This window comes from Diabrotica virgifera, chromosome 7 (assembly GCF_917563875.1).
Source record: "Diabrotica virgifera virgifera chromosome 7, PGI_DIABVI_V3a".
NCBI classification, from domain to species: Eukaryota; Metazoa; Arthropoda; class Insecta; order Coleoptera; family Chrysomelidae; genus Diabrotica; species Diabrotica virgifera.
The window spans coordinates 102,419,175-102,446,873 of NC_065449.1; the positions used below are offsets into that span (position 1 = coordinate 102,419,175).

The following is a 27,699-nucleotide window of genomic DNA, read 5'->3' on the forward strand; positions in this document are numbered from 1 at the left end:
CTTTGACCATGATTATGAAGTAAAAAACAATCACCACCTCTATTTTATTCACAGAGCGGCCCATATCGTACATCTTACCTAGTCTATGGCTATTATGTCTATAACGCTAATTGTCATTGTCAATTGTCAAAGCGTTAAACGTCAAACGTCAGTCAAAGTCAAACAGTCAAAGTCAAGGAGTGGAAAAGTCGGAAAAGCAAAAGTCTTTAGGACTGTTTTTCCAGTTGTTCGGTTTGAATAAATCTGGCTCAGTATTGTGCTAATATTCATAAATTTGTGGATTTGAAATTTTATACATAAACTGAATTATGTATAATATTGTGGTGGTGTGAATGTGAATATATTTAAGAAAGGTAAGACTTCTTCAAATAAAACTGCCGACTTTTCGATGGTCGATAAATTCAGCAACCAATGGGATACTGATTGTCTATTTATTCTTCTTTAGCCATGATGTTTTTCTGATTTATCAAAATATATTTTTCCGTTTTTGGATATTAATAATTATTTTCACCAATTAAATAAACAGTGATCTTATTTTCCAAGTCGGCCATCTTGTGTTGTGATATGTGGCGGTATATTTAAAACTACCTTTAAAATTTGCAGTACATAGCTTTAACGGTAAGTTCAGCTAAAAAAATCCAGGTGGAAAATTTTCGCATGAATACATTTTCTACAAATTGCATTCTTTTTACAGAAATTCCTTTTTTGAGATATTTCAACGTTTTGGAAGTCCTCGTCAGTGTAGTGCTTTAAAAATGGAACCCTGTGCTCCAGGTACTGAAGATGATCCTCCGATCATGTTTTCGACACTAACAAAGAAGGTAATTTAAATTTTTATAAAGATATTCATTGATTTCTTTATCAATTTTAGTTTGTGCATAGGTAAGTAATGTATTTCTTTATTTGATTTTTTTATCAAATCAACATACAAACTATAATGTTGGTTTCCAAACGTTTTAATGAATGTTTAAATTTTTTAAACATTTCAGTATGTTGTATTTTGTGACTATTCACTGTGACAGTAAGTACCCAATTTAATGGACAGGTTTCGTCCTGCCCGTAGATGTATAATAGGCATCCATTCATGTTATTTATAAATTAAATAAACACACTATTTTGAATGTATAGTTCTATGTTTGTTTTTCATACAAATACAGAAATATTGTTATTGGCTATAATAGATATAGTATTAAGGGTTTAGTTTCTGCACAGTTATATTTATTGTGAAACAAAATTCGAAACGTGGTCGGCATCATAATGGATTTGAAAAATCAAACCTAGAGAGCATGCCATGTTGACTACTAAAGTGATTGTTCTGTGGGAAAACGGATCTCTGACTAAATAAATGTGGTAACATGGTAAATGGACTCGGATAAAAGATAAAAAATCTCACAAATACTTAGACAGTTAAGGGAACATCCATAAACTATGTCATAAAAATTTTGGAGATTTTATTACCCTCCCTTCCCTTAGTTGTAAAGCATCATTTACAGTTGCCATTTGCCATGTCTACGTTGCAATTGCAACTGATGACCCCTTCTTTTAGTGATTTTTTGAAAAATTCTGTTATTTCAGGATTTTTTAAAGTTAACTCTCAAACTTTATTTACGAATGTATCCAAATCAGTATTATTATGTAACTTATTAATATCCGCATACTTTTTTCTCTCAATGGATGTCCTAAGTCTTGAAGTCACAAAATTGGGAGGAGCTTATATTTGACTCCAAACAATTTTGTTTATAATGTTAAACACTCATAAGGAATTTTTAATTTATTGTTTACGTGGTTTGTGTGACAAAATAAACCTTCATTTAGGTATTTAGTTAAAGAAACGTGTCAATTAACAGATTTTTATTCGTTTTTGCCCATTTGAGTTAACACATTCACAGTCATGACTGCATATGAAGTCATTTACTCCATAAGAATACGTGTATCAAATGACAGCGTGTCTGCGAATGTGTTAATTTAATGCAATGATTAGACTAAACAGTTTTGAGGTTATGTTTATTTTCAACCACTGAGGAATAAAAACCACCTGAGCAAAAACGAATAAAAATCTCTTAACACGTTTCTTTAACGAAATACCTAAATGGAGTCTTAGGTCTGGATCCCGCGTATGAGCGGGAAAAAAAAGTTGATTAATAGCAAGCTGAAAATTTGTTAATAGCTTAAGGGTGTCTAGTCGGACAAACTTTGATATATGGGAACACTGGAACAGGGGAAGTTTTAATTGTGGAACAGGTTAAAAATTTCGGTGGAACGGTCAGACCACGAAAACGGCACATGTATTTTGTCCGTCAGAACAGACTTAAACTCTCCGAACAGAGATTAAACTCTCATGCAAAAATCAGACTGCTATTTATCACCAAATGGGCGTTTTAATGAGTGAAACATGTAGAATATGTCAAATGACAGGTGATAAATAGCAGTCTGATTTTTGCATGAGAGTTTAATCTCTGTTCGGAGAGTTTAAGTCTGTTCTGTCAGACAAAATAAATGTGCCGTTTTCGTGGTCTGACCGTTCCAAGTTTTTAACCTGTTCAACAATTAAAACTGCCCCTTTTCCAGTGTTCCCATATATCAAAGTTTATCCGACTAGACACCCTTAAGCTATTAACAAATTTTCAGCTTGCTATTAATCAACTTTTTTTTTCATATGCGGGATCCAGACCTATCTTATTTTGCCACACAAAGCACATAAATGAAAAATTCCTTATGACCATTTAACGTTGTCAATATAAGCTCCTCCCAATTTTGTGACATTTTTGACGTCAGACTTAGGCTGTCCATTCACTGCACAACTAATTAGCTTTATTTGGACAAAAGACAGCACTTTTCACAGAGTTCCTATACTTTCTTAACTACCTGATATAAATCTTGATACTTATTGAATTCTGCGTGCATGCGCACACAGACAGTATGGTATATACGGGATCTGATTGGGTGTTAAAATCATCTGTCAATAATTGTTCAATATGGAGATTTTGGATAAACAAATTAATGTTGTGTATATTAGTTTTTATTGTTGTGATGGCAGAGAAAAATGCTTATGCATTTTATGCAGAGAAAAAAAAGTTTATAATATTGTAGTGACTTTTTAAATAGTTTTTAAAAGCGACAGGTACATAATAATTGTAAATGTTTCAGTATCCTAATAAAAATTTTCATAGGAAAAATCCTATTTGGAAAATTAAAAAAAACCTACTAAAATAGTATGTAATGCTTTGATTTACATAATTTGATTACCATCAAAATTTCTATCAATATTCACCTAATATATTGTTTTCTTACTCTATGTTTTGTTGTATTCTAATATTTCTTTCAATTTTAAATAATTTCAATTCAAAATCAAAATAATTTGGCTAAATTCAGAACCGTCAAAAGTTTAATCCGTTTAGTTAGTTGATCTTCGCACATGATGACACGTGGTCTCTGTGGGTAAAAGTTTAAGGTGAAAGAATTTCAATACTAACTGCACTGATAAGCGGGTTCGAACCCCAATGGAAACTTTTATTTTTTTATTTTTTTTTATACATTTTATGATTGTAAGTTTATTATGTAATTTTTTTTCAGAAAATACGTATTTAGTTAAAATTTTTTCCTACATTGTTCAGAAATCATTTGTGGCATTTTTCAATGTGTTTGTTTGTGTGTGTTTTATTCTTTTATTATTTTAATTTTTGGCACTGATTTAATAAAAATTTTTGAGAAGTACTAAGTATTAAAATTAGTTTAATATTTAAATAAAATATAAATAAACTGTTTAAAGTATATTAATTTTGTTGAAATCATATGATAGAAGTATAACTTCTTACGTGCGTACAAAGTACACACACATTCTTTTTTTTGTTTTGATTTCAATGCACTTTATTTTATTAAGTATAAATACAATGTACTAACTAAATAGAATAAAATATTTTATTTCTATTCATTCTTTTAGCACTGCTTCACAAAGAGTGTTCACTAAATAAATGAACAGTTTAATATTTATTGCTTCCAGATGATGTTCTGTATAGAATCATTTGTTTAAACACAAACAACAATGTTTTATTATTTTTTATTCTATACAAACGTGCTAGTAATATTATTTAAGGTTGTGACTAATAAAAACGAAATGAAGAGTATGCGATATATAAGTAATATAATTCATTTTAATGCTGACATACGGTATGTATGTTTTTTTTTTATATTCGTGAACCTTTTGTTTTCATTAATTTTCAATTTCATTTATATTAGCATATTATGATAATGTAATTAATATTATATAGGTAGCTAGTATTGAAGTTTTACGTTTTTACATGATTACCTATCTGATCCATCCATCCAATGGCACTTCTCCAATCATTTCGATTTACCGCTGTTCTTTTCCATGAACGCGTTCCCAGGAAGTTCCTGGCATCCTCATCGACTTCGTCTTCCCATCTCTTTTTTAGGTCTTCCAACAGGTCTTCTTCCCTGCATTCTTGCATTCAGCAATTTTCTGGGGATTCTATTCTCATGCATGCGGACCACGTGCCCTGCCCACCGTAATCTCTGCAGTTTAGCGTGTTGTGCTAGAGTTGGTTCGCTATATTGCTCGTATATTTCTCTATTATACCTAATTCGCCAGTTGTTATTTTCACTTATTGGCCCAGTATCCTATGTAATACTTTTCTTTCAAACACATCTAATGCATTGGCAGATTTCTGTGTCACCACCCATGTTTCGCAGCCATAACTTACTATGGGCCTGATTATTGTTTTATATACCCGGAGTTTTGTTTTCCGGTGTACATCTCGTGATTTGAATATGTGGCCCATCGCGAAATAGGCTTTATTTGCCAGCACAAGCCTTCTATTTATTTCCGGTTCTTCTTCATTGCTTGCAACCAGATCCATTCCTAGGTACGTGAATCTATTCACATGTTCTATATCGTCAATAAAGTGTTGTTGCGCCGGTCTATTTGATCTGGTTTGTATGAGTAGTTTTGTTTTATTTGTGTTTATTGCTAGCCCTACTGCTTCTGCACTCTGTTTCAACTCAACGTAGGTTTCTTCCGCTGCATTCATTGTTCTGCTTATTATGTTTATATCATCCGCGTATGCTGCTAATTGGGTAGATTTGTTTGTAAGTATGTTATTTCCGCTTACCGTCAACTGTCTAATTACATATTCAAGAACAAGATTAAAAAGCGTTGGAGCCAGTCCGTCGCCTTGTTTCAGTCCTTGCGTTATCGTAAACGCATCAGTGATCTGTCCTTGAATACATACTTGTGCTTCTGTTTCTGTCATTGTCATTTGCACTAGTCGTATTAATTTTGATGGTATGCCAAATTCTTCCAATATATTAGGTAGAATTGTTCTATCTATTTTCCGTGAGAGGTTGAAGTCTTTGATTAAGGATGTTTGTGAATATTTTGTATCCCGAACAAAGTAAAGAGATGCCTCTATAATTCTGACACAACAGTTTGTCTCCTTTTTATGAATAGGGCAGATTATACTTTTCTTCCATTGTTGGGGGATTTCTTCTTCTATCCATATCTCTCGTATTAGCTGATACATCTGTTGTGTCAAATTCCTTCCTCCTTGCTTGAGTAGTTCTGCCGGTATTTTATCTATTCCCGGTGCTTTATGGCTTTTTTTGTATGTGGATTGCCGTTTGGACCTCTAGCATTGGGGGTCTAGTTAATTCATTTTCTTCTCCATCTTCCCCCAGCTCTTGTTGTTGTACCTCCTGCCGTGCCTGCTGCTGCCTCTGTTGTTGTAATGGTGGTTGTGCCCCTTTGTTTAATACTTCCTTAAAATAATATGTCATCCAGGTTATCTTAATTTCGTCCATATCGCTAATGATTTCACCCTTCTTATTTTTGCAGAGGCTAGTCTTCGGTTTGTATCCCTGTCTTAAATGTTTAATAAGTTGGTATGCACTACGTGTTTCGTTTTCCTTAAACTCCCTCTATGTTTAGTATCCGTTGGTTTTCGTACTTTCTCTTTTTCTGCCTGCACAGTTTATCTGCTCTTCGTCTTTTGTTCTCACATTCTGTTTTTCTCTCTCTAGTACGTCTGAGTATGTAATTCTTATGTGCTTCATTTCTTTCCTGTATAGCTTGTTTGCATTCTTCATCGAACCATGTTTCTTCTCTCCGTTGTGTCTTTGTTCCTATGACTTCTTTCGCTGTGTTTAGTATGATACTGCTTATGGTGTTCCATTGATTTTCTATTGTGGAGTCTGCTCTGTTTTCTTCTAGTAATTTTTCATCCACTGTTCTCTCAAATCTTTCTTGTACCTCAGGGACTTTTAGGTTATCTAAGTTTAGTTTTTCTTGTTTTGGATATTTTTCCTTTACGTGTCGACTGATTTTGCATCTAAACCGTGTCTGCACTAGTAGATGGTCTGAGTCACAGCTTGCGCCACGTCTACTTTTTACATCTAATATACTCGTCGCCATTCTTTTTTCAGTCAGTATATGGTCTATTGGATTACCTATCTGATACTTTTAATAATGCTGCCTTCTGGTAGAAGCTAGTACAAAATTATATTTATAGAGATAACAGTGGCAAATTTAAATATATCAAACGATGTCGGAAGTGTACTTATGCCCCCTCCCTCTGTCATATACACTGGTAATAAGCAAAGTCCCCCTTCCCCCTTTTCAACGACATATTTATGGATGTTCCCTAAGTTTCAGTTTACAGATAATAGGTTTGTTCATACAGACAAATTTCCAACCGGTTGACAATTCCACGCTATGCAGGTGTGATTGAAAACTGTAAGAAACTAATTGCAAATTTTGATGCTCTCCGAATGGATAATTTGGTCTTCCAATTCCTATCAAAATTGAGAGATGCCAAAAGGTGTTTGACGAATGTCAATTGTCAAAATAAGATTATTAAACAAAATAAAAAGTATTTTTTTTGCTTATATATTTTAAAAATTGGATGAGGTCCAACAGTTTATAATTCTTCCTGCAGACCACAATTAACAAGGGTCCATTGAAGGCAATTGATCTGAGAATGAAGATGTTAAATCTTCTTTTTATTTTCGTGTTAATAAACTACTAATTCATTATTTCAAATTTTTATTAAGCAGTTTTTATTTTTGTGTTTAATGCTACTATTCAATATTATTTCCAATTCCTCATCACTTGAAGAACTAAGTTCGTTCTGCCCAAATATCTGAAAAAATAAAAATTTAATATCTTACATTTACAGGCTTTTTAGTTTTAGAGCTTGTTTGAATAATCCACAAGAAAATTGTTAAGAACAAAAACCAAAAATGACAAACATATATACAAACGTGGTTTTATTATTTGAATATAAAAAGAATAATAAAAATGTACCTACAAATTATACATTTTAAATAGTACTGTAGACAAGTACTTACGTCCATGTTGTGCTGTTTATTTATTTATGTTCAAAAATTCGTATGCTGTTTATTTATTTATGTTCAAAACTTCCAAAATATGGTTTAGGTTAGGGATTTGATTCAACCAATTCGAACTGCATAAGTTTCTGATTCAAAATGACCAGAAAATCTGCAAATTCTTTTCACTGTCACCAACTCATTCACAACTTCAAATGTTTTCTCTACGAACAGATGATTTTAAATCACTGACAGTTTCTTGTTGTTCTACAAACGTTAATAATGAAACAAGCATGTATTATTACTAAATTGTTGTACCAAGGAATGGTATGGGCAAGTTTTACTCTTACAAAATGACAGAAAAATCTTTAACTAAAGACAAAAATTTATTAATTTCTTTAACCACTTAATGCATTATACTGTGCCTAACACGGAGCAGATTTCTGGAGAATTTGGGACTTGTCCATGTCTTACACATTCAACTGTTGTACAACGATATTCAAAGATTTTATATGGGTTTTTGGTTCATGACGAATTTATTAGGTTATTTTTAACTTTTAATTTTCGTTTCTGTCAGGTAGTAGATATTTCTTGTTATATTTATAGTATTTGCAGTTTAGTTTACAGAAAGAAAATATCGAAGGAAACTAGGTATCACTGCAGCAATTGTAATGTAGGACTACGTGCGGTACCTTGTTTTATGATTTACTACATGAGATTAAATGTTTTTTTATTTATGCCTTTATTATAATAGGGAACTTGCATAAATTTTTAAATATTAAAATGATATTAAAAAACATAAGGTAACATGATCTTAAAACGCTTGCATGCGAAAAAAACAAATATTTTTTACCCGTACGCTAATTACGACGCTTTGACAATGCTATAAAATTCAAATATCTTGGGAGGCTCTTGAACGTCCTTCTATTGGTTCGACGTCACGGGCCACGGTCAACCGGACTAGCTAGTCGGAAACAACGCGATTAGGGTAGGTATCACGGGTATATTACATTTTAATCGTCTTTAATAAAAAATTCCTAGGTATTATTTATGTTCATCTTATATATTGTAATAAGTAGCTTCCCAATCAGCTTAGTTTTAAACTGAAATTGATAAAGTTGAGTGCTACTTTGTAAAGAGTTTAAAACGCATAATATGATGGACGAGGGTTTTTCAAAAGGTCAATCTGACTAACTTACCTACCGTTGATGTCTTCATGGTGGCAACTTTTATAAAAAGTAGTGAAAGCTATTCTATTGGAGAAATGCGAGGTGTCAAGGCAAATAAGTAAGAGTTATTAATAAGCATGTTTAAACCGTTTATAACAATAGTTTGGTACCATTATATTATAGTATACGGTTTACCACGTGGGTTTGATCTACCTACCTCTAATCGAAGGATTCCGTATATCATGGAAAAGATTACGGTGTAATTTGCATTATAATAAAGATTATATTCTATTGTAATGTTTATTAGTACCTACTGGAGAATTTCATTATTGTGTTCAAAGCCTTCTGAGAAAAGATTATGGTGATTAGCAGACGTACCGATAGAACGTGTACATAGCCAACAAAATCCTTCTTTACAAAGTTAATAATACTTACGCATTAATAAGAAGAATCATTATTGTAATTTTACAAGTTAATATCTTTATCATCTCAGCTTATACTTACACCGCATCCCTCGGTAGACCGCAAGCTATAGTAGAAACCCGACTGTAGACCGCATACTATAGTAGCACCAATACTTTTTAGTTACTCTTACTTTTATTACCAAAAGTTTTGTTTATTTTTAAGTTACTTGTTTCTTCTTTGTTCTTCAACACAAGAAACGACAAAAGTAATTTCATAAAAAAGAACTTTTTGATACATGTCAACAGAGATAAAATGTTGTTAATATTTTGCCTGTCACAGAAAAAAATCATTTTTGCCACAGAGTAAAACAAGATATCTCAACTATATTATTTATCTATGGGCAAACTGCATTAAATGCAATAGCCCACCGAACGGGCAAACGATAAGAGTGGCTGTGACGTCAGAGCCCAGCTCTCGCTTTTGAAGTTGTTTGAAACGGAAATTTTAGGCGCGGAACTTTTATCAGATGTTGTACGTACACTATTCATTGTTAAGACATAATATTTTGAATATAACATTTTAAAACATAAATTAACAATTTTATGCAAAAAAATTTTATAGTGCAAGTTCCCTATTCTACGTTCCTAATATATTTTGCTTTTAATTATGCATAAATACAGCCGAAACTGCTTATTAGAATACTGGTTATAGGAATAGAACTTTGAGGTCCCGAAAGGTTTCTACAAGCTACCAATGATCGGTTATTAGAATATCCCGGTTATAGGAATACTTGGTGTGACAGGAAAGCTATTCCAATAAGTGGATTCGCCTGTATTAAATTTTCTAAAGTAAAAATACTTAATTTTTTTTAAATAGTCCCTGTTATGAAAAATACACTACTTATATTGTCCCTTAAAATTATTTTTTTTTTAATTATGTTACAGCACAATCTAATTATGCAATTTTAAAAAATTGATAATTTTTACCCTCGAAATTAATGTGTGCATTAAGTGGTTAATGGAACAAAAGCTTGTTTTGAGAGGCAAAACTCCTGCATTTCTCAGTGTTTCATAAATTTTTCTAAATGTTTTGGTTCTTTCTTCTTGACTATTGGATTGAAACCAAAATACTGTTATATGAAATGTCATGCAAAATATAGATCTTTTTGAATCCAGATCAAGGGGTCTGGATCACTTGAGAGACCCTGGTTAGCAATATGATTCCAGGATAATTTGGAGCTTTACTGATGGAACTAATGTCATAAAAATGGACTTCATTGTTGATGGATGAATACTGAGAGGTTATGAACCATACTCTTCATTACTCAAGATACATTCAATTAGGTATAAATTATATCAAACCACAATGAGATAATAAAATGTCAATACAAATAATATTTTTAGATATATCAATTGTTCACATCAATTGTTCAAAAATAGATACTTCAAATTATTATAGTTCTGAGAAAAGTGACCAACGTAGCACTCAGATTGTAACATACGCAGCACCAAGATCACATTAGACCTGGCTTTTAAAAGAGAAATTGTAATAATTTCAAGAACCAGACTTATTGGAGAGTGTAAAGATCCAGACCATTTGAGAATGAACCATTACGGATGGTGTCTTTGAACAATTTAAAAGTACAATAATGGTTGAATTCACAAAACATGTGAAGGAAGGGTATATTCATTTTTCATACCAATAAAGTATGTTTATGTGAACAGCCTGCTTTTTAAATCTTTAAATCCAATGGTTTAAAAAGCATGCAGTATGTTTGTAATTCAGTTGAGTAAACTTGCCTGCGGTTTACTTTTCTTGGTTTAAAAACGAGGTATAGATTTTTTGATACTTATAGTTGACCTGTATATCCGCTGACTTTTTAGCCCCGCTCTACCCTACTGGCAAAAACGCTACGTTATTACGCTGTATCTGTCATATTTCATTGTAACAATATTAAAAAATATTGTTTAAAAAATATGTCACCGTGGTTGAATTAAATAGGCATTCTCATTTGAATGTTCTAATTATAAAGTTGTTCCGAGAGAGCGTTATGAAATGACAACTGAGCAAGAAAATTCTGTGCTCGAAAATGTCATTTCATATTGCAAGTTCTAGTGCTAAGTGTGAGTGAAACGTTTTATTGAATAATACAAACTATGTATTATTTAAATATGGGATCTATAATAAAATTTTAATCAACCAGTGAACAGAAAAACTTCGAACATCGAACCCTTTCAGAAAACTTGAAAGTAGAAATTGGTTATTCCAAAGAGATATTATCATTTGGAGGTATCGTGCTGAAAAAGGGTGTTGGAAAGGTAGCTTCATCACAAATTTCAATTAATGAAAAAATACTGATGAATTAGCTAAAGGATATCAAATTGGTTATGAAGAATTTTACTCACTTAGGAAGACGTACCAGATCAGTTGAGGTTTTCTTGAAACGAAAGATTGGACAAATGTAAAAAATATACGGCCAAAAGTTTTTCGTTTCAAAAAATTCAAACACGGTTTTACGAAGTCTGCTACAAAAGTATCTGACTTACTTCATTTATCTGACTTTCGTTCATAACTTCACACCAAAACGTTCAGCATCTTCTATGGGACATTAACACAATCAGTAACTCTTCCCGAACTTGCCGTAGACTGCAGTTACCAACGTTGAGTTCGTAGAAGCATTATTTTGTATACATTTTCTTTGATTCAAAGATGTGAGCATATAATTTACGTAAAGTTTTTATTTAAAGTTATACGTAATTTGTAAAGTAATATCGCCATTTTTCGATGTTTTTAGTTTTAAATTGTTTATAACTCGGAAACTTGAGTAGAAAAAAATGACAAAATACAAATAACCTAAAATAATATCTGCCTGGGTCAAAAAAATTGATTTTTTAATTTGTTTTAAATATTTTTTTATTGTGAAAATACGGCATTTAGGTATAGGGAATATTACATGAAAAATAATCAGTATTTCTTAAGGACTTCAAAACGCAAAAAATAAACATGATGTTTCATTTGAAATAAAGAAGTTCATTAGATCTCCTGAAAAGTATTCGCGCAGCATGCCCTGAACTTACCCAGAGGGAGAACGCCTGAACATTACAAAATTAGGCGTTTGATAAGGTCGAATTTTTCCCTCTGATCAGCTAATGAGCAGGCCTTCTCCCCAGAGACATGTTAACAATAGACCAGGCTAGGGATATGCCACTCAATGCATCGGGGTGTAACATTAATATATACTCAATGTGGGTTTCGTGAAAGATTTGGATTGCTTTATTGAAAGGATTCATTGAGTAGTCCCTGTTTAGGATTTTGTCCTCTTCAGGGTATGTGTTGAATGTGATTGTATGGCCGCAAAACAAAAGCAAACAGTCCGAAAGAAAGTAAGGTGTGGTGCTCCTGGGTTATGCCGGATGGTGGTTGTTCGGGCGACTATCAGAGATCAGAGAAGAAAGTTTGATGGAATTGGTGTTGGTTCCATTGACATATGTGTGTACTGTCCGTGCTTTGCCCTCGACCAAGCTCCATAGAAACCATTGTACAACGACAGGCAAGCCTGCGTCCATCGTCGGCGGTCAGAAGGTGGTTTTTGGGCGCAGCGTGGACAGTGAGCGTTCGAGTGTAGAAAATAGTTGAAAATAGTGCAATAGCAATGAAGTTGGTAACGTTAATATTAAGTACAGTGGTCTAGCTATCTTTGTCTGTCGTGCGAGTGTGAGCGTATCTACCAAGAGGTGGGAGTAATGGAATGACACAGACACAGAGGCGACGGCCATCATATGCTAGAGAGAGAAAGCTAAGCGCCGGTAGAGAGAGATAGATAGACCACCGACCCGAACTGCTCCTCATTACGCTATTTTTCGGACCTGGCCTAATCTATGTGTTATTATATATATCAGCGGTTCTCAATCTTTTTGTGTCAGGTACCACCAAATACTTTTTATTATTTTTGGTACCACCTAACTAAAATACCCATCTACCTAGGTGATCTAACTACCTATAATTGTGCCAATAGTGGTGTTGATATTTTGGCTGTTTTGAGTTTTGTGTACCACCTCAAATAATAAAATGTACCACCAGTGGTACATGTACCACAGATTGAGAACCGCTGATATATATGGTTCTCCCTCTGGGAAAGTTCAGGATGTCCTCCATGAATAGACCTATAATATCGGATGCATTAGAAAACCCTTACCCGTCAAAATCTATAAAAACCGTGTTAAGCCGTTTCCGAGATAAATGAGGCGTTCCATACGTAAAACTCGCTCTGTATAATTTCATCCGTACCTTCCCCTTAAGGCACGTGTCCATTACGTTGGTGCTCCGTGTAACTGGTCCACATAGTGGATACGTTGGTACTCCTAGAGCGGCGCTCACCCTCAGTGATCCAATCGGTGGCGGTTTATATGTAAAGGAGCGCATGTCATATCCATTGGAGCAGTTACACGGAGCAACAACGTAATGGATACGTGCCTTTATAACGCCGCGCCGAGCAGGGAGGTCCAGATGCTGAGTTTGACTCTCTGACCATCTGTAACTACACTTGAGTCCAGGTTTCTTTACCCGTGCGTCATCATTTAAAAATTTAAAGCATACGAAATATGTCGGAAATTTACTAAACGCAACAGCAAGTGACAGAGTAGCTACAGCTGCGATCACGGGTTAAAATTTGACTTTATCAAATAAATAAAATATCAAATGTAAGTTTTGCTTTAAAATTTTGGTGCATAATTTACAGCTACATTTGAAGTAGCTTAATAAATTCTGTTAATATCATTGGTGATTAATAAATAAATAAACAATTTATAAAACAATTCAATAACATATTTTCTTTTTGTCATTTCATTCGCTTTGGCAGAAACTTAAGAGGATGGGTACATATTTTCGGCTGAAATGCTATTCAAATGGGGATTCATTTTTTCGAATCCTGAGAAAACTAATAAATATTTTTGAAAAATTTAAACGCAGAATGAAAGATTACGTTATTAGGAGGGCCGAAAGTCCCTGAGAACTTCTATAATGTTTATTTTAATAAGTTACAGGGGTGAAAAACTAAGAGAAAATTTAGTGTGATTTTTAATTTCAAATATCTTATTCAAAATAAACTTTTTATTTATTCTAAGGGACTTTCGGCCCTCGGTAATAATTTAGTTTTTCATTCTGCGTTTAAATTTTTCAAAAATATTTATTTGTTTTTTTCAGGATTCGAAAAAAATAACACAATGTCCGTGGTAATATTTTCCAAATCTATCTTCGTCTTACAACGTGTTCAGTCGAATAGAATATTGTCAGTCAAACATTGACAATCAGTGACAATTTTAAATATTTGACATGGCATCGGGAATATTTTGAGTTGTTGATTAAATAATATTGATATACAGTGATGAGCGTGCTAATAATCGGCAAAATAGCGCAAAAGATGGAAAACATAATATTAAATTGTGAGATAAAAAGAAATAAAACTAGTAGAGTGGTTAAATTTAGCGATAGAAACATATAAATTGACATTATATTGATTGTTTCCCACCTTTAGACGTATCATAGGAGTATGCCAACTAAAACTGTCTCTGTGACAGTGGCATTTCTCAAATTCGTTCGATACTTCTAAAGGTGGGAAACAATCAATATCAATATAATGTCAATCTATAAGTTACTATCGCTAAATTTAACACCTCCACTAGGTTCATCTCTTTTTATCTCACAACTTAATATGTTTTCCATCTTTTGCGTTATTTTGCCGGTTATTAGTGCGCTCATCACTGTATAGTGTATTTGATAAATAATTGATTTAAGCCGTGAACTTAATAAAAAGTTATTTATTGTGTATTATTTGTGGAAGATCCAAGCAGAGAATACATCAGGATAATATATTCTGTGATCCAAGTATTTTGTTGTTAAATATGTTCAAAATTGTAAGCGTTCCATAGTAACAATATATTATTAAGAAATCACTTTAACACTTTTCCTCTTTTCTCGATTGAGTATTAGTTTTTGTTGTACATATAAATTATTACAATCACTGAATACATAGTTAGTGAAAAAATTATCACATTTATTAACTGAATTAATAATTTGCAATTATACAAATAACAGTTATCCAAGAACATTCAAAAGCCATCTCTTTAAGTTAATGATGACATTTTCAAGTAGAATGACATTCTAGTAACGTTTACATATCCATACCAGTGTGAATTTTACTACACGTAATTTGCCGTGTAAAGACAGTAAAAGTAGGGATATCCGTAAAATATTTGCGAATTATGTACCGATGGCCTTAACGCAACCTTATATTCTTATTTCTTAACTGTCACTTAACAAAACTTCCTTAACAAAATAAAATACAGTTACCGTAAAATTTCAAATTCCAATATAAAATTAGTTGTGAAAAAAATTGTTTGTGTAATATAAAAAACTTCAAAATGCAAAAATTTGACAAAAAAAAAACAGCAAAAAATTCAACAGACACAAAAGTAAACAAACCAGGGCCTCGATTTTTGACCCTTCGCTTCGTTATCGAACGTATTCGCTACGTATACTAAACAGATACGAAGCGAATACGTTCGATAACGAAGCGAAGGGTCAAAAATCGAGGCACAGAAATCTCTTTTCAATATACTGAGACTAGAGCATTCATAAAAATAACATGTGTTTTTACTTAATAACAGGCGGTAGCTGGTTTGTCTTTAGTTTCGTGCGTGGAAGAGAATGATGCTATAGTTAAAAAGTATGTGTTTTATCTCGCCAGGTATTAATGACCCACGGGTAAAGAACCCTGGACTTAAGTGTACAAGACAAGCAGGTCTTTGCACCTTGCTTAATTTTAAGATAACACTTTTTGCTACACATCTGGCCACCATACCACTGATATATAACACGTCGGTCAAAAAGTCCCGGGCCTAACCATGAGATGGTGACTCGAATGAATTTTCTATTTGACATTTCGGTAGTCCTAACATTCAAAAGCATACTGTCAAAATTTTATGTAATTAGGATTATTACAGAGTTAATGACAAGTTTATGTTCATGTAATGAAGTTTGAAGTGACGCTACTTTTGTGATTTTTATGAACAATCGATTCAAAATAATTTCGTGTATTGATTTGTCACTATTATTTGATAGGAAAAAATACAGTCCAAATTGAACAATGACTCTATAGTCCAGTCGAGTTAGACGAATAACAGGCCTAACCTTGCATTTGGAGCTGCCGCAAATTTTATTTTTTTAATCTTGAGGGGGGGTCAATAGTAGTGTAAATTTAAAATCTCGACTGAATTCCGCCATTGCGTTAGCCGCCATCTTGATTTTAAAAGAGAACTGTTTTGCTCAATATCTCCGCCATTTTCAACTTTTCGGCAAAAAGTATAACAACCAAAATTGTTTAAAATGTAATTTTCTACCATTTCTATTTTTACAATTTTTTCGTGCCATCGATATTTTCCGAGTTTTAACGGAAAATAGTGACGTTATATATAAATAGAGCATAATTATTGAATTATATCGTTTATTTTTAGTTTTGCGACAAAACTGTTCCTATACAAAAATAGAGAGAATTGAATTCTACACAATTTTAGTTTCTTTCATTTTTTTGCTAAAGTTAATATTTAAGGTAGAATGTGTATGCGATAATGGCGCGAGCGTAAGACCTGATTGATTTTGTAGCAGTTGTTTTTTTGTTCAATATCTACGCCATTTTCAACTTAAATTGTTCCAAATATGATTTCCTACAATTTCTTTTTACCAATTTTTTCATGCGGTTGATATTTTCCGAGTGAAGTGGGAAAATAGTAAAAAGTGGTGGGGGGAGCATAATTACTGAATTGAATCTTTTTTCCGAGCTGCCCCAAATTTTATAATTCTATCCTTTAGGGGAGATCAATATTAGTGTAAATTTAAAATCTCGAGTGAATCTCGCGGTTGCATTAGCCGCCATATTGATTTTAAAGGAGAACCGTTGTTGCTTAATATCTCCGCTATTTTCAACTTTTCGACAAAAACGGTAGGAACTAAAATTGTTGGAAACGCAATTTCCTACAATTTCTTTTCCACAATTTTTTTATGCGATCAATATTCTCCGAGTTAAGGAGGAAAATAGTGGAAGCGGAGGGGAATCATAATTATTGAATTATCTCATTTATTATTAACTTTACGACATAATTGTACATAAACAAAAATAAAGAGAATTATATTTTATACAATTTTTGAAACTTCCAATGAAACACCAACCAAACTAAGTACATAAAAGACATAAATAATAACTTATATGCATTAAGTTCACTTAATTTTATTAACTAGCGGGTTTTATTGGTTGAATTTGTCTGTCGATAATTAAGTTTCATGTCAGCTAACATATTTTAATATTTCAACAATTTTTTTTTATTTTGGACCACGGGGGGAATTTTCCCATTTCCCCCCTCTTAGACCCGCCACTGGTTCTCTCGAAAAATTGTAGTAAATCGTAATTGCAACAATTTCAGTCCTTACACTTTTTGTCGAAAAGTGGAAAATGGGGAAGATATTGAACAAAAACAATTGCTTTAAAATCAATCGGGTCTTACGCTCGCGCCTTTACCGCATACGTACTACCTTAAATATTGATTTTATCAAAAAAATGAAAGTAATCAAAATTGTACAAAATTTAATTCTCTTCATTTTTGTATAGGTTAAAATTTGTTGTGAAGGTAAACGAGATAATTCAATAAATTAATAATTATGCTTTAACTGTCACTGATTTTCCCCATAACTCGGAAAATATGGACCGCACGAAAAAAATTATAGTAAACGAAATTATAGAAAATCGCATTTTCAACAATTTCAGTTTTTATATTTTTTGTCGAAAAGTTGAAAATGGCGGAGATATTGAGCAAAAACGGTTCTCGTTTAAAATCAAGATGGCGGCTAACGCAACGGTCAAATTCAGTCGAGATTTTAAATATATCCTACTATTGACCCCCACTAAAGATTAGAAAAATAAAATTTGGGGCAGCTCCTAATGCAAGGTCAAATGGTATCCCGACTGGGCTACTAAAAGTGTTACCGAGATTCCGTCCCTCGATTACAACCGTTAAACGATGATTTATTGAATTCAAACCAACGAACTGTCAATACTGATGGAATGGCTCGTCCCATTCAAACAATGAAGCGAGATTGCGGCCAACATACAAGAGAGAGGTCCTAGAGAGACAGAGAATTTGTCAGGTAAAATTTGTGACAACTACAACCGTCCCTGACTAGCACTATCAATTTGTTTGTTTACGAAAGATGACGATTATGATCCCTCCTTCACCTGACTATCCTCTATCTTATCCTGGCCGCATTAAATTCGCTTCATGACGATTTCAGCAGTATTGACAGTTTGTTGATTCAAACGCGGTCGTATCGACATGATGCTGAGCGCTCTGGAAGGCCAAATGATGCAGTTATTCCCGAAAACATCAAACAAATGCTGAAAATTATTACGGAAAACCGCAAAGTAAAGTTGAAAGAGAGATAGCTGACACTCTTCTTCTTCTTAACGTACCCCATCAACTCCCCTTGACGTTGGCGATTAACATGGCGAAACTGTCTCTGTCTCGAACTATTCTAAATAGGTGTTCTGCTTTCTTTATTCCTGTTCACTCCCGGATATTCTTCAACCAAGAGGTCTGCTTTCTACCAATTCCTCTGCGTCTTTCGATTTTACCCATCATAATAAGTTGAAGAATATTATACCGGTCTCCCCTTACTACGTGTCCAAAATAGGCCATCTTTCTATATTTGATGTTATCAAGCAGCTCGCGGGTAGCATTTGCTTTCTTAAGGACTGCCACATTTGTCAGCATAGCCGTCCATGGTATTTTCAGAATACATACGTCTGTGCAGCCACATTTCAAAGGCCTCCAAACGGTTAATGGTGGGTATTTTTAATGTCCATGCTTCGACACCATACAAGAGGACTGACCAAATGTAGCATTTAATCATGCGCTTTCGAAGTTGAAGTTGCAAGGTATCATTACAGAAGAATGACCTCATTTTTAAAAATGTCGTATCTCGATTCTACATTTTATCTCTTTATCTGGATCTAGTTGTTCAGTAATATGGCAACCAAGATATTTAAAACTGGGTACTCTTTGAATTATATGACCATCAACATATAATCGTGAATCTTGATGGGCCAAACGGCTAAATACCATGTATTTTGTTTTTGAACAGTTTATATTTAGGCCAAACTCTCTTCCCACTGTGTCAATGGCATTTAAAAGGTGTTGTAATCCATTCATATCATCACTTAAAATAACTGTATCGTCTGCATCTCTGATTGTATTTATCAGAATTCCATTAACCTTCACACCCCCTTCCTAATTATTCAGCGCTTCCTTAAATATTCTATCTGAATACAAATTGAACAACAGTGGGGACAGTATACAACCCTGTCTGACACCTCTTTGTATTTTGCATATTTCTGTTGATTTTCCATTTATGCAAGCTGTCGCTGTTTGACGCCAGTATAATTTTTCTTTGATTCGTACATCTTGACTATCAACTCCTTTATCCTTTAATATTTTAACTAATTTGTGATGTTGTACTCGATCAAAGGCCTTCTCATAGTCAATAAATACAGCAAAGACGTCTTTCCTTTGATCTTGGCATTTCTGCAATAACACATTTAGTGCAAAGAGTTCGTCCCGGGTTCCCAGTCCATTTCTGAAGCCAAATTGTGTTTCATCCTGGTCTTCTTCACATTTATCTCTGATTCTACTGTGGATGATACGTAGAAAGATTTTCAAGGTGTGGCTCATAAGGCTTATCATTCTATAGTCGCTACAGTTTTTCGGACGTTGTTTTTTTGGTAGAGTTATGAATTCGGACTTTAACCAATCTTCAGGGATATCATCAGTCGAATAAACATCATTGAAAAGTTTGACTAGTATTCCAATGTTTTCCTCATTTATGAGCTTTAACATTTCTGTAGGTATGTTGTCGGGACCAACGGCTTTCTTGTTTTTTGCCCATTTTATAGCATGTAGTATTTCTGATTTTAGTATTTCTGGTCCTTCACCTTCATCTAAAGTGTCCAGTTCTTCGGGTCTATCATCATTATACAGTTCATTTATATAATTATACCAGGTAGTTCGAATTTCGTGTTCGTCGAGCTGACACTCATAATATCAAAAGGTAGTATTTTAGCTGTCGTACATGAATATCCAAGTATAAGAAAGCTGTTTTCCAAATGGCTGCCGCACTTTCCCATCAGAGCAAAAACAACAACGAATTTATGAATCTCGGCGCTCTTTATACTCTTGTTTAATCGAAAGAAGTTGTGAGTTTTTGCATCGGTATGTCATAATGGATAGCACCGGAGAAAGCCGTCCAAAGCGACCAAAGACGAAACAAACGGCCAGAAAGGTTATGGTCTTTGTATTTTGGAACCCGCAAGGAATTATTTTCATTGACTATTTGAAACATGGAGAAATAATCAACATCAACTACTATGCTTTTTCTCATGAGGATCTTTCAGTGCCTCACAGTTTTTCGATTTCTTTCTAACGCATTAAATTGTATGTGACAGAAAAAAAACGCACGTCGGTGATTACATTTCGTCGGTGACATTTATAACATTTATTCTAGTTGTCAATAGATGGCGCCATAATCGAAAATAAAATAATTTGCGAATTACACACATGTCCAAAAGTTTGGAATACGTACAAATAATATATCTACGCCTAAGGTGTTTTCAAAACTGTTGTTGATATTCATTCTAGAGCGTTTTTAAATGAAAATGGCAAAAAAAATTCAATCGTTTTTGTATCATTTTGGTCACATTTAACTGATTAGCGTATTTACACATTATTTCAGTCTTTGTTTAAAGTTGAATTGAGCCGTTTAAAAATGCCTAGAAACGTGATATCTCATTTTGACAGATCTAGAGTAATTGCTTTGTTACAACATGGTTTTAGTCACAGTGATATCGCGAATATTGTTGATGTTACTCAGAGTGCTGTATCGAAAATTAAAAAAAAATCCAAGATACAAATCACGTCAAGGATCATCCCAGAAGTGGTAGAAGTCGATGTACAACAGCAGCGTCAGACCGGCAGATAAAATTGATAGCTCGTAGAAATCGTCTGAAATCTACAAGTGGAATATCCAGAGAAATTTCTAGACTTCAAGGACTGAATATTTCACGGCAAACAATAACACGCAGACTAAATGCGGTAAATTCGTATCGTAGAAGACCCCTACATGTTCCCAAACTAACTTGCCAACACAAAATAGTAAGATTGCAATGGGCTAGACAAATGGTGTATCATGGTCCTAACTGGAATAACTTGATGTTCTCGGATGAGTCAAAAATTGGATTGATATCGGATTCGCTAAGAACACTGGTTTGAAGGGCCCCAGGACGACAAGCCCGACTAGAAACAGCCCAACCGCGTGTCCATTTGAAGGTGGCAGTATTATGGTTTGCGGTGGTATTATGAGTGGTACACGGACGCCACTGCTGGTTCTGGAGAGAAGAGTCACTGGTGCTGTATACATCGAGGAAGTTTTAAGACCATCTGTACGTCTATTCCGAGGGACAGTAGGTGATGGATTTGTGTTTATGCATGACAACGCACCTCCTCATAGAACAGCAGCAGTACAAAATTTTCTGGAAGAAGAAGGAATATCTACATTACAGTGGCCCTCGAATTCCCCCGAGATGAACATTATTGAACATGCTTGGGACATTCTGAAAACACGCATCAAGAAGCGGAACAATCCTTTTATTACACTTCGAGAACTAAAAGATGCTGCTCGTGAAGAATGGGAGAGAATTCCGCAAGCCCAGCTCGACCAGTTAATCGGCAGCATGCCAAATCGCCTACAGGCATGCATACTGGCCAATGGAGGAAATACTAATTATTAGTTTTATAAAAAAAAATTTTTTTCTATACTAATTTATTTTTAAATGTAAGTTGTACATTGTAAGTTTTTCACTAGAAGAGAATAAATCATTTTTTTGCATATCGTTTATCTGGTTTTGAAATTTATTTAGTATTTTTGAGAATTGAAACAAAATGATGTTTAACTATTCAGAAGACTTTATATATAAAAATCAATAAAAAGATGAAATATTCCATTATTCCAAACTTTTGGACATATGTGTATATAATATATCTAGAATATTATAATCTGAACAATTTATAAGACTATACAAATCAAAGAAAATACCATTTTATAAATGCAATAAACACAATTGATTTGTTTTTTTGCCAAATTGCAAATAAAATGTGACAACTGTCAGATTTAACTAAAATGTCATGTCACCAAAATGTATATTATCACGGACTTACCTTTTTTTCTATCATTTGTGACGCACTGAAAAATGCTCATGAAAAGAAGCATACATAGGTTTATTGGAGCATTTGAAGACCGAAACCACAAAGAAAAGGCCTTATTTGTTCAAGAAAAAATTGTTATTTCGCTATGAGAATGCACCGTGTCTCAAGTCGATGAAAACAATGAGAAAATGCACGAATTTGGCTTTGAATTGCTTCCACATCCACCGTGTAGTCCAGATCTGGGTCTCAGCGATTACTACCTTTTTTTTTATCTAAAAAAAATCGCCGAAACTAAAGTCTATTTTGAAGGCAAAGATAAATCATTTTACAAGGGTGGCATCGACAAATTAGAAATGGGTTGTACCGCCGCTAAAGTAGTATATTTTGATGAATAAAGAATAATTTTTACAAAAAATGTTAGGTATTTTACTTGATTTTACTAATTAGGCCCGGGACTTACTGACCGATGGGTTATGTAATTGTTGGATTTACTACCCCGTTATAAATCCAATAAGTATAACACGTCTTGTTTCGAACACCATATTTTTTCACGAGTGCATCTGGCTACCGTTAATCTAGTAACCGCTCTCTTGGTTGTCTATTCGTTCTATCTACAGATTCCAAGTACATAATACTTGAGTCACTCCAATGTACTTCACTTCACTCACCAGATTTAGATTTGTACCATCCAGGTTTAGAGGAACTAATCCCCATAAATTCGTCTTAATGAATTCCACGATTTTGTATAACACCACTGATAGCAAAGATTTGTTCGGTTTGTGGCAGCAACAAGGATGGACGTTCATAAAATATTTACTTTTTTGATCTATATTAAAAACTAGAGATGAAGAAACAAATTGTAGGTTTGGTTTGCTAAAAAAACTGCTTTTTTGGAAGCATAGTTCTCTTATCGCGGACTACGGATCGGATAATGTAACGAAAGAATGCACCCCATGCGTGTTTCTTCATAAATTTAAAATATAGGGTGTCCCAAAAGTAGCGGAACGGTCGAATATTTCGCGAACTAAACATCGGATCGAAAAACTGAAAAATACGTGTTCAATCATTTTCAAATATCTATCCAATGACATCAAATACCAATCCCCATTACACCATTGCTGACTTTTACGTAACGAATTAAAATCTGTAAGAAAAACTGGGGGTTTCCATTTGAGATTTTAAAGTTACCCCCCACCCCACCTTTAGGGGGTGTAGTGGAGGTTGGTGTTTGGTGTCATTGGATAGATTTTTGAAAATGATTGAACACGTATTTTTCATTTTTTCGATCCGATGTTTAGTTCGCGAAATATTCGACCGTTCCACTACTTTTGGAACACCTTGTATAATAAAATAAATGAATGAAATGAAAATAAACTAAATTAGATCCAATTAAATTAAAAACCATCGCTCCATGCATAGACGATAAGGGGCCGTCCATTAATCACCTGATGATTTTTTTTGCATTTTCTAACCCCCTCTCCCTTGGTAATACATGGTGAGGTTTGAAACTACCCCCCACATCACGTGTATTTTTTAGTATCTACATAATTTTTTAAAAATATGTATAAAGTACAGGTATAAGTATTATTTAATTTTATTATAGAAAATTACAGACTATTATAATAACGTAGACAGAAAGGTTGCAGGTTGTTTTTGAGTGACATAAAAATAATGAAAGAAATGCGAAAAACTTTTTTGTACTAATACATGAACATTTATTTATTTATTTAGCGTATGGCACCTGACACATTTACATTTACATATATTTTGTATAAGACAATACATAGGTTCACAAACGTACAAATAACTTATTTACATAAGGTTTCTTCCAACACGACCAAGAACCGTCAGATTACCGTTTCGTTACTAGATAATTAATGGGTTCCATGGGAACGAATTAATACGTTCCATGGTATTGCGCAGGACGGTGATCGTTCTTGGACGGTTTCTGGGTCGTGTTGGAACAAACCTATAGTCTATAGACTCTGGAGTCGCCATCAGGAAATCCTCTGACCTGCCATGATATGATCTTGTGGGACACTGTTCTGTGATATGATAGATGGTTTGTGGTTGTCCACAGTCACAGAGTGGGGATGGTCGTTTACCCCATTTGTGCATCATGTAACCACATCTGCCGTGTTGGGTTCTGATTCGGTTCGGCATAGACCATGTGTTGCGTGAGAATATAAATACATGAACATTTTAATGTACAGTATACGAGGATAGATTGATATTAAACTAGCCTTTGATAGATGGCCCTACTTGATACCGAATTGCTTTCGGTTTTGATATTTGCCATTCATGATATGACGTCTGTCAAAATTTTAAGTTTTAAAAACAGTTAGTTTGGTTTTTACAGCCGTCAAAAGCAAGCAAATTTTGAGTTTTCGGAGAAATGGAAAAAATCGAGTATCGTTCGGTGATTAAGTTTCTCCACAAAGGGGTAAAACGAATGTGCAAATCAAAGCCGACCTGGACGAAGTATATGGTGAGGTTGCACCTTCGTTAGCAACAGTAAAATTTTGGAAAGCTGAATTGGTTTGTGGTCGTACGAGTGTTTTTAATGATGATCGTCCCGGGAGGCCAAATGAAGTCACCACGCCGGAAACGATCAACAAAGTCCATGACATGATTATGGCAGATGGTCGAATTAAGCTCCGCGAGTTAATAGAGGTCCTAAACATTTTCTACGAATGCGTACACAACATCATTCACCATCATTTGGACATGAAAAAGCTATACTCGCGATGTGTGCCGCGTTTGCTGACAATCGACCAATTGCGAAAACGTGTGACCACTTCGGAGACGCTTTTGACGATGATACGGCGTGAACCGAAGGATTTTTTTCGCTGATTTATCACCATTGATGAAACCTGGGTGCATTATTACACACCGGAAATCAAAGAACAGTCGAAACAGTGGCGCAAACGCGGCGAAGGCCCGCCGAAGAAGGCAAAGAGTGCACATTCGGCCGGCAAAGTGATGGCGACTGTTTTCTGGGATGCAAAGGGCATCATTTACATCGACTACTTGGAAAAAGAAAAAACAATCAGTGATGAGTACTACGCAGCATTATTGAATCGATTCGATGCCGAATTGCGTCGAAAACGCCCCAGTTTGGAACGCAAAAAAGTGCTCTTTCACCAAGACAACGCACCTCTCACCAATCGGCCGTCGCCATGGCAAAATTACACGAATTGGACTATGAATTGGTTGAACATCCACCGTATTCCCTCGATCTTGCCGAAAGCAACTTTTTTCTGTTTCCAAACCTAAAAGAATGGCTCGGAGGACGCCGTTTCGCAGCAAATGATGAAGTCATCGCTGAAACTTCGACCTATTTTGAAGAGCTCGAGCAAAAGTACTATTCGGATGGAATAAAAAAATTGGAACATCGTCTTACTAAGTGTATCGAGCTAAAAGGGGACTATGTTGAGAAATAAATCGATTTAATCCCAAAAAACTTGTTTTTTTCTATAAAAGGTTAGTTTTATATCAATCCACCCTCGGAATGGGACGTTTCGATGCCGCCGGTTCATCGCCGGCCGTTTCGATGCCGCCGGTTCATCGCCAGTCCATTTCATCGCCGTCATATCTCGCATTTCCTAGAATTCCTAATTAATACTAAAAATAACTAATAATTGTAACTGTCGAAAATTCGGAAATATATCAGATAGCGATTAATTGACTGGCGATGAATCGGCCGGCATCGGCATCGAACTGGCGGCATCGAAACGGCGGCGATGAAACGTCCTAGACCCATCCACCCTCGTACTTGTACCAAAAAAACTACTACTAGTAGTACTAAACCTTTAATCAGTGTATTTTGCCAGTGTTGACTTACGGTGCGGAAACGTTGACCATGACAAAGAGAACAGTGCAAAAGATCCGTGTGTCTCACAGGGATATGTTGGGCATTTCACTACGAGACAAGATGCCAGCTACGACAAAGAACAGGAATGGCTGACGCAGTAGAGAGAGTAGCAACACTAAAATGATACTGGGTGGATCATGTGGCTCGAATGATAGATAATAGGTGGACAAAGCGGATACTGGAATGGAGACCAAGAGATGATGCCTACCGAAGCAGAGGTCGTCCACCAACATGTTGCACTGATGATCTAAAACGTGTCATATGGATTGGATGCAATAGACGCAAGATCGAAATAGATGGAAAATTATAAGGGAGATGGAATATTATGTCCAGCAGTGGATAAGAGATGATTGAATGATGATGATGATGATGATCCTCGTACCACGGATTAGCAAGACTTTCTTCAACACCAATAACTGGATAAGCATATTGAAAGACAGTTGTTGCCACAGTACTTTGTTGAAGATCAACATCGGTTTCATAAAGCCACTCGGCGTCATCATTTTTGTAAACTACGCAGATAATCTCTCTCGATCTACCGTTCGATCGTCGCGTGAGGATGCGGAAAGGACGAACATTGGGCATCTCTAGACTATTATTGCTCGGATTCAGTTGCTTGTGACAAGAATTCACATGCGCCCTAGCTTTTTGCTTTGTACAGAAATACAATGCACACCGCTGGCATGTCTTTTGCAAAAGACGATCCTCCTGCAATACATGTCATAAATGAATTTGCCAAAGCCTTCATACGTTGGAGTAGTTTCAAGAGTTCGACGCAGAACAAATGGAGCAAACGTCCTGTCATCGTGCTATTGAGGCTTTGGAATATATAGGCCACTGGACGACTGCAAAATTGCAAGATCATCACACTTCACCACTTGGTGATTTCGCGTTCAGTTCGATTTTGTACGCATTTGACGAAAAAATAAATACTTGTAACTCCGCTTTTCGGTTGAGTATTGCGCGTTTGTCGAAAAATAAATACACATGATATATTACTACACCTCCTCCCCCTTGTGATATTTCGTGATTTTTTATGGACCCCTCCCCCTTTCGAGCCTCACGTGATAAATGTACAGCCCCTAAAAAGCCTATGCCTCCCCTCTTTGTTTATTCCCGGAGTGTCACATCCCGTTTTTTATGCACTAAAAATAATTTATTTTCATCGGGCTGTTTATTTTTACTTTATCTAATTATTTAATGTTTATTTGTATTAGTATCACCGATTAGAGCGAGGATGTACACTTGTGTTGTAGGTCTGCTAATTTATTATTTGGAGAGACAATTTGCTATGTTTTGTTTTTAAACCAGGAGGAGTAAACTAAAAAGACAAATTCACGCCAAAGAAAGTCACTAGAAATATAATCAAATACATATTTTTTGGTTGATCATATCGGCCTTCGACGGTAATTCATACATATTATATTATACTAATACGTCGCTAAATAGTTCTAAAAACAACTGTTTTTATATATATATATATATATATATATATATAAGTAGATTAAAAATCTAAAAATTTTAGGAATAATGCAAAAAACACAAAAAATCGCCGATATAACTTAATTAACCTATGAAATGCCAGTAGTGTCACGATTTCATAAATGTC

The 27,699-nt window shown here is 34.6% G+C and overlaps 1 protein-coding gene across 4 annotated transcripts in view; it reads left to right on the plus strand.

The window, feature by feature from the left end:
- The first annotated feature begins 146 nt into the window (after nucleotides 1-146).
- Nucleotides 147-27,699, plus strand: part of LOC114340329 (uncharacterized) — a 153,697-nt gene continuing 126,144 nt past the window's right edge. For 2 of the 4 annotated variants that reach the window (XM_050655785.1, XM_050655787.1), the window contains exons 1-2: nucleotides 147-353; nucleotides 695-821. In XM_050655785.1, the coding sequence (XP_050511742.1) occupies nucleotides 756-821 (66 nt within the window). In that variant the 5' untranslated portion in view covers nucleotides 147-353; nucleotides 695-755. Of the gene's footprint in view, nucleotides 619-694; nucleotides 822-27,699 lie in introns of all 4 variants that reach the window. The other 2 variants (XM_050655786.1, XM_050655788.1) reach the window with 2 other exon arrangements.